The sequence below is a fragment of the Neofelis nebulosa genome, chromosome 4, assembly GCF_028018385.1.
Source record: "Neofelis nebulosa isolate mNeoNeb1 chromosome 4, mNeoNeb1.pri, whole genome shotgun sequence".
Lineage (NCBI taxonomy): Eukaryota > Metazoa > Chordata > Mammalia > Carnivora > Felidae > Neofelis > Neofelis nebulosa.
Window position 1 is genome coordinate 33908444 of NC_080785.1, and position 14628 is coordinate 33923071.

Here is a 14628-nt window from a genome sequence, read left to right on the forward strand (position 1 = left end):
CATGTCATCTAGAAGTTACATGCAAAAAAGTGAGTTTGAGGTTGGTCAACTTTTACCAGGAGTTGTTTGTATTGTTTACTTGTTTTCTCAATGTCTAAATCATATCTCCTTCCTAGCACTTTTGATTCACTCTCCAACTCTTCCTTTGTTGACTTTTTTCTTTAGGGCATCCACACTGTCTGGCTGGGAAAGCATTTCTATGCGCTGAAGTTCCCATATCTAAACTCAGATCTGAGATCACATGATATATAAAGGAAGAATTCTTCCGTTGGGATGGTATTTCCTCCCGGTTCCTTTGTCAGCTCCCGTTTGTCTGATGGCTTCTTGAATGTAAGGACAGTGTTCCTAAGGGTTGTATTCCTGCCAAGAGTTGTCTGTCTCCTACAAGGTCGCATGTTTGACAGTGCGTTTGGCAGGGAGCGGATGGATGGGGTGAGGGAGAAAGCCTAGTCTTACCTGGCTTTATAGCTCCCATTATGCTCCACCGAAAGTACGGCATCCCTTTAAGGGCAAAACTTCATCGACCAAATACCCTAAAAAGAATGAAGAGTTAGTACCTGAAAGGAATTAGAAGCACCAGCTAGGAAGATGGTGTTCAAATCTTCCCAGCCGGTTCAGGCACCCAGTTCCAGCTCTACCACGTTGGGCAGCGGGTTCACCCCCAGTGAACACAGGGCTGGTGGGCAGGTCCGAGGAGGCGAGGGGCGCTACGCATGCCCGCGCATCTGCGCCTCAGGGCCCAAAGCCTGTGCGCTCACATGCACGCCTTCCCACGCAACCCTGCGTGTTCCCCCAGTGCGCAGGCGCCCGCTGAGGGGGCGGACACAGCTGTGCGTGTTCGGAGAGGCTGGCGGGCATGGCGGCTGGCACTGTGCGCGGTCTGGCAGTGGCCGGTGGAGGCGAGAGTAGTGAGAGCGAGGATGACGGCTGGGAGATTGGGTATCTCGACCGGTCGGCTCAGGTAGCCCAGGAGGCTTTGGGTTTTTTTTGTTTTTTTTTTTAAATTTTTTTTTCAACGTTTTTGATTTTTTTTTTATTATTTTTGGGACAGAGAGAGACAGAGCATGAACGGGGGAGGGGCAGAGAGAGAGGGAGACACAGAATCGGAAACAGGCTCCAGGCTCCGAGCCATCAGCCCAGAGCCCGACGCGGGGCTCGAACTCACGACCGCGAGATCGTGACCTGGCTGAAGTCGGACGCTTAACCGACTGCGCCACCCAGGCGCAGGAGGCTTTGTTTTGACTGCACCTGGATCAGCCTCCCCTGGCCCTTGAAGGCCTACCTCGTGAAACCTCTTATTACCTTGCCTGTGTTTCCCCAGTGGAAATAACAGGCTTTTGGACTTCCAACAAACCCTCAGTTTTCCCGTTTCCCTACTGTTCTTTCCATCCGATGTGCTTCTTTAGGCTGTCAGTGTAGCTCTTCACTTGGATTTGCACCCATAGCCTTACCCATTTCCCATTTCCTTGAAAGATAATTTTAGTCATGAATTCTTTATGAACGTTGTGTGTTGCATTCCCCACCCCCAAGAAGATGTATGTGAAACCAAACATTTCTTCTTGATGTAGTGGAAATGAAAATACGTATAACAATTTTTTTTTAACTTTCTCCTTTTTTAGAAATTAAAAGGGCCATTACTCCCTGAGGAAAAGAATGAAACATTTAAGAAAGCATTGACCACAGGAGATATTTCATTGGTCCAGGAGCTCCTAGATTCTGGTGAGAGATAAGGGATAATTTCAATCTAACACAGTTGCCTACCTTCACAAGAGTTCCTTATTTTAAAAGGTTTGAGTTGCTTTTCCAGTGGAAGCACAATGAATGTTAATGTATCAAGTGTTCTGCATATCTTACTTGACTCTGAGTTCTCTTTGCCTTATTTTCTTCCTCTACCCTCAAATTTGGAATGTACCCCCCCACCCCCGTTTGCTTCCTTCAGTTATTCTACATCCTTCAAGAAGCCCTGTTCTGACTAATCCTACCCCACCCCGGTAGTTCCTACACATTTTTCACAGCATTTACTATGATATGTTTCTCCAGATTTTTTCTAGGTATGTACATTTAGTTATATTTTTCCTTTGTGCTGGGCATGTATGTGTATAATGGGGCCTGAGGTAGGAATCACAATATGTGGGTATCTGTTCCAGCTTTATTGCCTACTCATTGTGGTTCCTTGGGAAAGTCATTTAAGCTTCCAGAGCATCCGTTTCTCTATGTAAAACATCATAATTCTGTCCAGGGTCCCATAATGTTTCTCTGTGATCAAATTAAGTTTTATTATTTTCTTGAAATATCTGACATAGGAATGTGAGTTGTTGATAATAATGATTGAAATTACTGAAGGAGTAACAGGCATTTCCTATCTACTTGTAGGTACAAAACATTCACACAAAATAGATAAGTGAACTTTTATATAGCAAAATGTTTTTCTTATATGCTAGTGACATTGCATGGTTTAGTGAAAAGGGAATCATTTTGGAAACAGTGCATTTCTGGGTTTGATTACTAGCCCTGCCATTTGATGACTCTGTAATCTTGATCAAGTTATCAAACCTTCCTAAGCTTTAATGTCCCCCTTTTTAAAATGGAGCTGCATAATATGAAAGGGTTTGGGGGGGTATTAAAATGAAAGAATGCATAAATAAAGATCTTAGAATATACATACATTACATAAATATTAGCTGTTGTAACAAAAAAGCTGTGTGACTTTGTGGACAATAGAACTTGAATTTGTAATTGAAGAATGAAACTGTATAAAATTTGAGTAATAGAAACAGGCCTAATGCTTAATATGAACATAGACAGGAGTGTGCATAATGCTGAGGGGAATGGAAAAGGCAGAAATTTGCTTTAGAAAAGAGAGTTGCCTTGGGGCTTCATTTTGTAATGGGACTAAGTGCAGTGAGTCCTTTTAGGTGGAGGCTCCTAAAGGATTAAGACTTAAGACCTACTGGTAAAGTTTTTAGTGAGCTTTTTAAAATTTGTTTTTAGGGGTGCCTGAGTGGCTCAGTCAGTTGAGCATCCAGTGTCGGCTCAGGTCATGATCTCATGGTTCATGGGTTTGAACTCCGCATCAGGCTCTGTGCTGATGGCTCAGAGCCTGGAGACTGCTTCAGATTCTGTATCTCCTCCTCTCTTTGCCCCTCCCCAATCCATGCTCTGTCTCTCTCAAAAATAAATGTTAAAATTTTTTTTAAATTTTTTTAATTAAAAAAATTTTAAAGATTATTTTTCAAAAGCCAGTAACATGTAGGTATAGGTAGAAAGATACCTTTCTTCCTACTTTCACCCCCAGCATTCCTGAAGTCTTACTTCCTCTGGTAACTCTTCTTTTAGTGTTTTCTAGTTTCCTTCCAGATGTCATTATTTCAGACTTCTAAAAATATTTTTAGAAAAAAAATAAAAAAATAAATAAAAATATTTTTAGGTTTTTGCCTTTCAAAGTTATTCTTACTTTTGATACATATTTCTGCAGCAGTTGAAAATTTTAATAAAAAATGAGCATTCCCTTTGAGTCAGCTACTTCTAACAGTTCAAAGATGGCTCCAGTTTTTGTTATTCTGTTAATATGTTCAGTTATCTTTAAATTATAAAATATTTCAGACATTCTAAAAGGTATGGCAATTTCTCTCCTTACTCCTGGAGATACCACTTTCCTGCAGTTGGTATTTATCATTCCTATGCATATCTTTATATTTTTATTGAATGTGTGTGTAGCCCCAAACCAGATGGTGTTACTTTGAATGTTTTTGAGCTACAGTCATGTACTATGTCGATCCTTTTAAGCTTACCATTTTACACTATGCCTAGAACATAATAAGTGCTTAATAATTTACTTTTTTGAGCATTAAAAGGTAATGATGATGGAGAATTTTTATATTAAAGTGCTACATTTAGGGGCGCCTGGGTGGCTCAGTTGGTTGAGCGTCCAACTTTGGCTCAGGTCATGATCTCACAATTTGTGAGTTCAAGCCCCGTGTTGGGCTCTGTGCTGACAGCTCGGAGCCTGGAGCCTGCTTCAGATTCTGTGTCTCCCTCTCTCTGCCCCTTCCCTGCTCATGCTCTGTCTTTCTCTGTCTCTTACATGTTAAAAAAATTATTTAAAAATGCTACATTTATTATCTTCTTCACATCTTTTCCTTTTTACCTTTGGTGTCACAGGTGGAGCAGTAATGTCAACAAGGAAAGAATGAGAATATAAAATGATCTTTTTTCTCATCTCATTCATATGCTTTCAGTTACAGTAGTTGGAAGAGGAAAATTGATTAGAGAAGACTAGTTAGGCTAGCAGTGTATGTATGTACTAAGATGGTTTTATTTTGTTTTCTCCCAGGAATTATCATGCACCTTTTATCAATTAAAGTTAGGCAGTTAGGAATTTGACATATATAATCTTTCAGCAACTTAGTGTTCCTACAGAAAAAAAAGTCAGATTCTCCTCCCCACCCCCAACAAGTTTTCATTCTTTTGTTGAAGACGAAAGTGATGTGACCTTCATCTTTGCAAAGGGAACACTTTATAGCCAGAGACTAGAAAACCTGTAAATTATAAGGCATTACAGAGAGGCCTACAGTGTTTTTCACATACAGGTTTTCTTTCTTTGAAGCAGAAAAAAGTGTTTTTTTTCCCTTAATATTAGCAAATATTTCTTAGTTTGAAGAGAGAGATTTCCACTTAAGACCTTATTATAGAAATGGCTTTACTGGGTTGTCTTCACTGCCTCATTGTATCTTTGTCTTCGTGTCACATTTCCTGTGCTCCTCTTCAGTCCTAGATCCAAACCTAGATCAGTTGAACCATTTTTTTTTCTTCTTTATATGACCAAACCAGTCAGTGCTGTTGGAGAAAATCAAAGGACTCCAGGGATTTGTATCATTAATGATTTGAGAATTCTAAGGTCTGCTGGCTCTTGTCCTTTCTTAACAGTTATTATCTATCTCTTCCTGTCCTGTTTTGGATAGTGGCTATTTAAAACTTCTTCTTGGGGTGTCTGAATGGCTCAGTCAGTTGAGCATACGTCTCTTGATTTCAGCTCAGGTCATAATCTTAGTGTTCATGGGATTAGGCCTTGAGTTGATAGCATGTAGCCTGCTTGGGATTCTCTCTCTCCCTTTATCTCTGCCCTGCTCACATGCCCTCTCTCTCTCAAAATAAATAAATAAACTTAAAAAAAAAAACTCAACTTTTTCTTACTCCTCAGGCCTGATACCTCATCTTTTCTTCTCTTTATTCTAGCTCAGTGCTTGTTTGATTTCTCAAAGGCAGAATCAGAGAGTCATTTTTTAATGCTTTTCCATCACTTCTTAAAGCAGCTTTAAATTCTAATGAATTTTGGAATTTTTGGAATGTCCTTTTGTATCCCTCTCTCTGTCTCCACTGCTCTTGCTCTGACTTTTGCATAAACATCTATCCTCATAACTGGTCTCCCTGCCTCCTGTACCACTCTAAACAGTGATACCTGTGTTGTTTTTGTAATACAAATATAATGATGTCAATCCCTGGCTCACACAATGCAGTCTGTATTTTGTAATTTCTTCTGATAAAGTCCAGGTGTAACTATTTTCTATTTTTTTCTGAAACCATTATTACTAAGAAATTCCCTTTAGTTATAAAGTATATATGTCACTATGAGCAATACTTTAAGCATATGAAGGTGGCAATGATTTTTCTTTTGGTGGGGAGGCTGTTAAAAGCTTGTTTTTATATTTACAGGCCTTAGCGTAGATTCCAGCTTTCGGTATGGATGGACTCCCCTTATGTATGCTGCTAGTGTTTCTAACGTAGAGCTGGTTCGAGTCCTGTTGGATAGAGGTGCTAATGCAAGCTTTGATAAGGGTAAGATGTTTTAAACATTTAAAATATGTGAATATTTACTGTGTATGTATCTGTGTAGAAGCCTAATTATAGTCTTTTTAGGGGTGGTGATGTACATTTTCCATGTTCTGTTTTTATATATTCACTTTAAAATAAACCTTTGTCCTTGAAAAAAAAAATAAGGTGAGATGTTGCGGTAACTTAACTGATTATGTTTACTGTGATTTTCTTGATTCCCAAGCAGCTATTACACGAAGTGAAAAAAATTAAAGCAGTTTGAAAAACAAACCTTCGTATTAGTTTTTTTATGTAATCAAAATACAAAATCAAATTAAAAATCATAAATATTTTGGAAAAACTCTTTCCAAAGAGGTAGTAGATTTCATTTGTATTACCTTAATAACTGGTTATGTCATTACATACCTCTAACTGTGTTGGAGAGTTTCAGTTATTTTTAAAGGAAAAATGCATTGAAAGAAAACATCAGAAAGCTGATAGTTTTGTCAAAAATTACTTGAAAATCAGTCTTTAGGGGTGCCTGGGTGGCACAGGCAGTTAAGCGTTAGACTCTTGATCTCTGCTCAGGTCATGATCTCACAGTTGGTGTGTTCAAGCCCCTCATCGGGCTTTGTGCTGATGGCATGGAGCCTGCTTGGGATTGTCTCTCTTTCTCTCTGCTCTCCCCTGCTTGTGCTGTCTCTCTCTCCCTGTCTCAAAATAAATAAATAAACTTAAAAAAATGTTTCTATAAAGAAAATCAGTCTTTAGATTTTAAAACTTAACTCTAAATTATATCACTTAAGGTTGTTTGAGAGGTACTTATTAAATCCATATGTGTTTTATTGTTAAATAATTTCTACTCGGTACTACTTTGAATGCTTTTGAAAAAATGAGCATATGTGCAAATCCAGTTAAATTATTTTATTGAATTATTCCGGTAGGCAATTAAATTCATTTCATAATTCAGATACAAATTTCATTTTAGAACTAATTTTCATATTAATTTTGTACCTGTGTTAGATATTTGTAAAACCATTTCTATGCTGTTTTCTTATCTATGTATTTTGTACAAATTCCCATCTTATCATTAGTTTTAATCTGCTGCTATGATAGGTTTTTCTTTTTATTATGTCATTTAAAAATATCACCCCTTGGGGCGCCTGGGTGGCTCAGTTGGTTGAGCATCCGACTTCAGCTCAGGTCACCATCTCGCGGTCCGTGAGTTCGAGCCCCGCGTCGGGCTCTGGGCTGATGGCTCGGAGCCTGGAGTCTGCTTCCGATTCTGTGTCTCCCTCTCTCTCTGCCCCTCCCCCGTTCATGCTCTGTCTCTCTCTGTCTCAAAAATAAATAAACGTAAAAAAAAAAAGATTTTTTTTAAATATCACCCAATGAGGGGCACCTGGGTGGTTCAGTTGGTTAAGCATCCGACTCTTGGTTTCAGCTCAGGTCATGATCTCCTGGTTCATGAGTTCGAGCCCCACATTGGGCTCTGCTTGGGATTCTCTCTCTCTCTCTCTCTCTCTCTCTCTCTCTCCCCCTCCCTCTCTCTCTCTCCCTCTCTCCCTCCTTCACTCCCTCCCTCCCTCTCCACCCCTCTCTTGCTCGTGCTTATGCTTGCTCTCTCTCAAAATAAATAAACTTAAAAAAAATTTTTTAATAAAAATTAAAAAAAATACCACTCAATGAAAGCAGTACTTAGGAATGAGATTTATGAAAGTGTGTAAAATACTCTGCTCAAAAAAATTAATAGTTTTCTTACCTACAGAGAACAAACTGATGGTTCCCAGAGGAGAGGTGGATGGGTGGGGGGGAGGGATGAGTTAAATAGGTGATGGGAATTAATGAGGACATTTGTTGTGATGAACATCAGGTGTTTTATGTAAGTGTTGAATCACTAACTTGTACGCCCGATACTAATGTTACACTGTATATTAACTGGAATTTAAAAACTTAAACTAAAAAGAAAATAAAAGCTTTCTTTCTCTGCTTCTTGTAATCAGAGGGATACCTTACAGTTATAAAATGTAGTATTTTATATTTTTCACAGCATGTTTACATAAATTCTTTTATATATTCAGCAGTAGTCCCACCAGGTAAGGAGGGAAGGTTCCTATCTATAAATTAGGTCTTCTGAGATGTTAAGACATCACTGGAGTGACAGTTTATCAGTGGCAGAATTGAGACTAGAATCTTTATGCCTGATCAATATTAAACCACTGATGTAAACCATAGCTGTCATGGCCTATTTTGAATTCCCCTATTCTTACCTGAAAAGTGTTTTTGTTTTTTAATATACTGTGATCTCTGCTTGTGGCATACAGGCCAAGAGAAGAAGATTTTTAGGAAACAGGTGATTTCAGAGAGATCAAGTAGAAAATGACCAAAAAGAAACCAAAGGATATGGCAGTTAGTTCATTTTCAGTAGGATTGTCTGGATAAAAACCAGATTTCACTGAGATGTCAAATGAATGAGAAATAAAGAAGTGAAATCAGATAATATCAATTCCTGTTTTTTAACTGCAAGTTCAGCAAGGCAAATTTTAGTCAGCCAAAAACTATTCACCTCCAGACAGCATCTCTACATAGAGTCCATGTTATTACCCCTTCCCTATTTTCTTGAAGAAAAGGGAATAGGGAATGGAAATTAAGAAATGAATTGTAGATGTATTTTGGAGATTAAGGCAGTTCATCTCTGATGTCATTTTTTGGTGAAGGAAGACAGTTATCTGCTAAGAGTAAGAGATTTGGAAACAAGTTATAAAATGTTAAGAGTATGGTAAGTATTTAGAATCTTTTGAATGGTCAAAGAAGTCTGTTAGATATACTTCTTGATGTTGGGGGGGTCCTCACTTTTCTTTACAGATAAGCAAACTATTTTGATAACTGCATGTTCTGCACGTGGCTCAGAAGAACAGATCTTGAAGTGCGTAGAACTACTGCTCTCAAGAAATGCTGATCCAAATGTTGCTTGTAGGTAAGAGCCTTAATACGTATTCAAAAATTATGGATATTTTTATTTGATTATTAGCCAGTTAAACATTTGATAGCATGATTTTTTAAAAATCATGAACAATTTGTGTTTACTTGGCCATTTAGTTGAATGAAAATAGGTCATACAGTCATGGATCCAACTGTATAAGATTATCACAGGAAGGACGTATCATGAAGGTAGTCTTTCAGATTTTAATTTTTAGAGGAATGTTCTAAGAATTTGAAGTAAGAAGGAAATGAAGACAATGAACTATATCATTTCCTATGAATCATATACTCCAAGGAACAGTTAAGCTATAATATTTAAACCTTTAGTATTCTCTCTGTATAACAGTTACCTGCTAACCAATTCTACACAAATATTAAAAATTTCAAATAATACATTGAAATGTTTTAATTTTCCTAAGAATTTTCCAATTATGTTATTTCATATAGGTAACAGTGCCCAGATGTGTAGAAAACAAGCTGTAACTGTATCTTGGATCTGTTGAAATGTCAGTAATTTAAAAAATAAATCAGAAAGCTTAAAATTTCTGTTACTAACTTCTTTCTTAACCTGGCTTTATCTTCGTGTTAAATCTCTTTCTGTTTTATTTATTCTTCAAAATTAATAGAGTAGTAAGTAGGCTTTCTAACAGAAATATGTCTAGCATGAATAGAATTATTATTCATAATTCATTAATTCAAATAATAGTGATCTAGTGCCTAATATATAGAGGTAACTTTACTTGATTATAGAAGTTTTTGTTTACCTGATTTAGTTTCTTTGACACCTAGACAGAAAGTGTCTGTTTTGTCTCCCAGTGGACACTTGGTAATATCTGGAAACATTTTTGATTGTCACATCTGGGAGATTCTGCTGGTGTAGAGTGTACCACTGACATACTGGGTAGAGGCCAAGGATGCTGCCAAACATCCTACAGTACATTGGACAGCCTCTCAAAACAAAGAAGTATCCATCTCAAAGTGTCCTGGTGCCAAGGTTGAGAAACTAGTGTGAGAAAAGTCAGGCTTATAGAGTGGATAATCAGTATTTAATGAGTAAAGATTTTTTAAAGATCTGGAAAGAAGCTACCTGCAAATTTTTAGCAAATTGATTCACAAGAACTTTTATTCTGTCATATATGGTATAATCCCTAGTTAGATATAAATTTTGAATTTGACTGTACTTTGGAATATGTCCAAGATACCTAGCTAAAGTAAGCCTCAATGGGTTCTATAGTTTTAATTTTTACATTTAGAGGTGGGTTTTGATAAGAATTGCCTTTCTGGGTTCAATGGGAAATTGGGGTTTTTTTTGGCTGGTGCTCTTCAATTTTTATTTTATTTTATTTTTTACTGCTTCTGCACTGTATTATAGAGAGTAAAGCCTTTACCCTCCCAGTCACTCACTGTCTTGAAACACACTGAAGGAAGGTCAAGCAAGCCATTGTTATAGGTTCTAGACTTTGCTGCTTCCAGAAGAACTAGAAGGTATTTTTTTTTGATACACAGGATATATTTGGGAAAAAAAAATATTTCATTTGAATTAAAATAATATAACATTCGCATCTCAAGCTAAAACTACAGGGCGGCCACATAATTTCAAAACTGAAAACTGAAATTTCAAAACTGAATCTGAAAGAATATAAAATTTGGATGGATCTGTACTCAACTAAAATGGAGAGTTCTACAGCATGGTTGAAGAAAAGAACAATCTGCATTTAATTAACAAATATGAGAAATACCTGAAAAACTTTTCAATTGCTTTTATTTTCATGCTCAAATCATAAAGCAGTGAAATAATTGTATTGTGTTTTCTTGCATAAAATGAGGATCTTAATAGAGCTGAAAAGAATTAATCATGAGAAATAGTGCTTTTAGGCTGCAGATTTTATAAGGATAGCATTAGTGAACAGATGGGGATAGTGTGGTGACAGCATACAAGAAAAAAATCTCAGGACACAGGGGAAGTGCAATAGGATTTGGTGGAATTAAAAAAAATTTTTTTAAATGTTTATTTTTGACAGAGAGAGAGAGAGACAGAGCATGAGCGGGGGAGGGGCAGAGAGAGAGGGAGACACAGAATCCAAAGCAGGCTCCAGGCTCCAAGCTGTCAGCACAGAGCCCAGCGCCGGGCTTGAACTCACAGACCGCAAGATCATGATTTGAGCCGAAGTCAGTCGTTCAACTGACTGAGCCACCCAGGCGCCCCAAGATTTGGTGGAATTTTATAGATAATTCATTAGCAGTGATAAAAATCAAAACCTATTAGAAGATCAGGAATTTTAGTTTCAATCCTTCTCCTTCCTACCCCTAACCATCTTTTCTTTGTTTTGCTTCTTTGAAAAATTTTTATAATGGTAAAATGTGTGGTAAGAACATAAAATTTGCCATTTTAACCATTTTAAGCATATAATTTAGTGTATTTTTCTACTATAAACTTTTGCCCCAGGCATCTGAAGTTTGCAGCCTTTTGAGCACTGCTCACTTTTCTAGCCTTGATCCGAGCTGAGCTAAGTAGAGACAAGTAACTTCCATTTACTTCCGATACCTGTGACTATCTACTTTTTTTTTTTTTACCTACTGAATTGTTTTTTGGGAAATCACATTTGGTGTTTGTTGCTGTTTGTTTTGCTGAAACACTTTAATGCAGCTTAGTCATATTTAGCCCTAAACACAGGTGGCCTGCAATCATACTACTTGGAATTCGGCAATTGTGCCATAGCATGGACTAATATTCCTTTTTTTTCTTTTTATACTGATAATGTAGTTACCAGTGACATTATAAATTATTAAAGTTTAAAAGGTCTATATTAGATTATTGGATATATGATAAAATTTGAAACCTTCAATCTAGCCTTAAATTTGGAGTTGAAATTTTTGTTAGAGTAATAATAGTAATTATAAAGTAAATATAATTAACATTTCAGTTTTTAGGAATTGTGTGGGTTTTTTTCCTTCAGGTGTTCTGAAACATTTTCTTATATTAAAAAAGGATATGTATTTTTTTACATTAAGGGAGAAATTTTTCTGGCAGAGAAGTTCATTATATTCAGATTGCTCAGACATGAGATAAAGGTTTTGTAAAATCATGTGGCATTTTAATTTTCATAGATGTTTTTATTACCGTTGATAAGACAGTACACATTAACTGATATCCAAGGTTTTGACGTAATCATTGTGGGATTGTTAACTTATTGAATGTTACTGCCTGTGTTAATAGACAGAAAATACTCTGGGAAAAATTTTACTTTCTTTCTCAGAATATAAATTTAGTTGTAAATGTCACTGGAGCAGTTTGGTAGATTGAGGTCTAATTCTGGATTACAAAATTAACTTGTTTTTTAGTCATAAGTAAATATGTAACATATCTTTGCTCTGAAAATATAGACTGAGGGCACAATAATAGTCTCAGAAAGAATTTTTTAAAAGAGCTTATTTAGAAAGCAGTACTTGAAATTGTTATTTTGTGATTTTTTCCTTCATGTAGATTTTTATAAATCACCTATGCATATCCTTTGTGAATCTTTTTATTTACCTGTGTTTTCTTTATCACACATAGCAGCTTTGTTAGCAGTTTTATACGTATGCAAACAGTGACAAATACCTTAGTGTTGCCTTGCATTTAGGGCATGGCATTAATGTTGCTGTTCATATACCTGCAAGTCTAGTTAGTCCTTTTGGAAGCACAGAATGGAGAGGATAGAGGTGAGAAAAGCTAGTTGATAAAAGCCCTTGACACTAACCTCTGAAAACACATGCATAGAAACCAAGACCTTAAAACAAACAAATACCTTCCAAATTCTTACTTGACTTTGTTTTATTGGTGTCTAGCGCCAGTGGTAAGTGGTGTGGTGGCTGCTAAAGCTTCCACTTGGAAGAGACCCATAGCATTTCTTCGATTTTATTGTGATCACATGGTCATATCTAGCTTCAAGGGAGTGAGGAAGTATAATCTTACTGTGCCACAGGGGAATCAGCAATATTGGGTGGACCGTTCTGATGATTTACCATGTCACCTTAAGTGTATTTTCTTCAGGGCATAACAATTGTATTTCCTTTTTACTGTATGTTCAAAGTAATAATTAATTTTGAGTTTTGAACATAAATTTGTGATGAGGAAAATTGGTATTTATCTCAAACTTTTTCATTCACTTTTATATATAATCTGTCCCTAATTTGTTCTTTATAATGTCTCTTAAAATTGGGGCCCCTGAGTAGCCCAGTCAGTTAAGTGTTGGGCTCATGTCCTGATCTCATGGTTAGTGAGATATTGCCCTGCATGGGGCTCTGTGCTGACAGTGTGGAGCTTGCTTGGGATTCTCGCTCTCCCTTGCTCTCTGTCTTTACGCATGAGCACGTGCACACAGTCTCAAAATAAATTAAATAAATAAACAAACATACATTACAAAAATGTTATAATGTCTCTTAAATTCTTTGCAACTTTGATATTTATAATTCTACCTTAAGGGGTACTTTAATAGCCTCCTAAATGATATTTTTGATGGCGCTATGTCTGTACTTCAGTCAGTCTCGTCTCCTGTTACCTATAGAACACACTTCCTTTTGTCTATTAAGTAAAAGCCAAAATTCTCTGCAATTTGATCCCATCTTAATTATTTCTCACTACTCTCTAGTATCTAACTTCTTTTTCATTTTATTTCAACATTATTCCTCAGATACACAGCCATTCCTACCTTTATGTTTTTCCTTTTGTTATTCTTCAGTTTGGAGTATCTTCTTCTTCCCTCACTGTGCATTCAAATTGTGTCTTCAGGTGCCAGATTAATAGTCTATGATGCTTTCCTGTGTTATTAAGCCCACAAGAGTACTTTTGTTCATAAGCTATGATTTTGGATGGGTGGTTATCTTATTGAGGACACTCTTCTACATCTCATTGTTTTTTCATTGTTTTCCTGTAGGAAAGTCTGGATTTCCCTATGAGCCACTTGACTACCCTAGTACCATACATAGTTTTTTATTCCTTCACAGTTCTTTCATGTGATATTATCAAGTTCTTATTGATTTTAATAGATTTGTCACGGAATGATCATTTGTCTCTTTTATTTCCAAAACGTAACAGTGTTTGTGAAGTAATTCACAGTATATGTGAAGTAATACATTAATCCATTTATACCACAGAAAACATGAAACATGACTTAGATGCTGAATGTCTGGGTCCAAATACTATCTCAACAACTTGTCTAAGCTAATATAACCATTAAGTCTTTTTGAAACATTTAAGTCTCAGTTTCTTCTGTGATTGGTGGATGTGATACCTAACTAGCTAGCAAGGCAGCTGTGAGAATTGAAATAGGATAATGAATATGCAAATACTTAACATGCTGCCATTTCATAGTAGGTGCTTACCAAATGTCACATTTACTTAAATTGGTAGTATTTCCTGTGCTTTTATAAGAGCCACAATTTCTGAAATGCGTATTTCTCTTATTGATTTATAAAATTAAACTGATGAGTTTATTTTACTGTTTTCCTTAAACATTTTTACCATTTTAACAAAACGTGCATAAGTGAGCAAGTATATTCTTATCTTTTGTTTTGACTGAAATTTAAAGATGATAATTTAAGTATTTCAATATGATGAATATCTGGATTATTAGTATGGTGGGGTTAGGGGTAAATGAGAGTAGCTTAGCAAGAAAGAAAAGATACAGGATGTTGGCTAAATGGGAAAGTCAGGTACGCTATGACTTCAACAGTTAGTCTTTTAACTCTCTTCTAACTGCTGAAAGAATGATTTTTTTTTTTAAAGTGAAGCTGTAGTTTGCCTAACACTCCTCAAAAAGATGACCCAGGTAGTGAATATAATATTTTCAAATG

General features: G+C 36.5%; 1 protein-coding gene across 1 annotated transcript in view; it reads left to right on the top strand.

Annotated features, from left to right (window-relative positions):
• Nucleotides 1-802: 802 nt before the first annotated feature.
• The window catches only part of ASZ1 (ankyrin repeat, SAM and basic leucine zipper domain containing 1), a 57872-nt gene continuing 44046 nt past the window's right edge, over nt 803-14628 (top strand). The window contains exons 1-4 of the mRNA XM_058724501.1: nt 803-961; nt 1620-1719; nt 5713-5835; nt 8677-8788. Of these exons, the coding sequence (XP_058580484.1) occupies nt 857-961; nt 1620-1719; nt 5713-5835; nt 8677-8788 (440 nt within the window). The 5' untranslated portion in view covers nt 803-856. The remainder of the gene's footprint in view (nt 962-1619; nt 1720-5712; nt 5836-8676; nt 8789-14628) is intronic.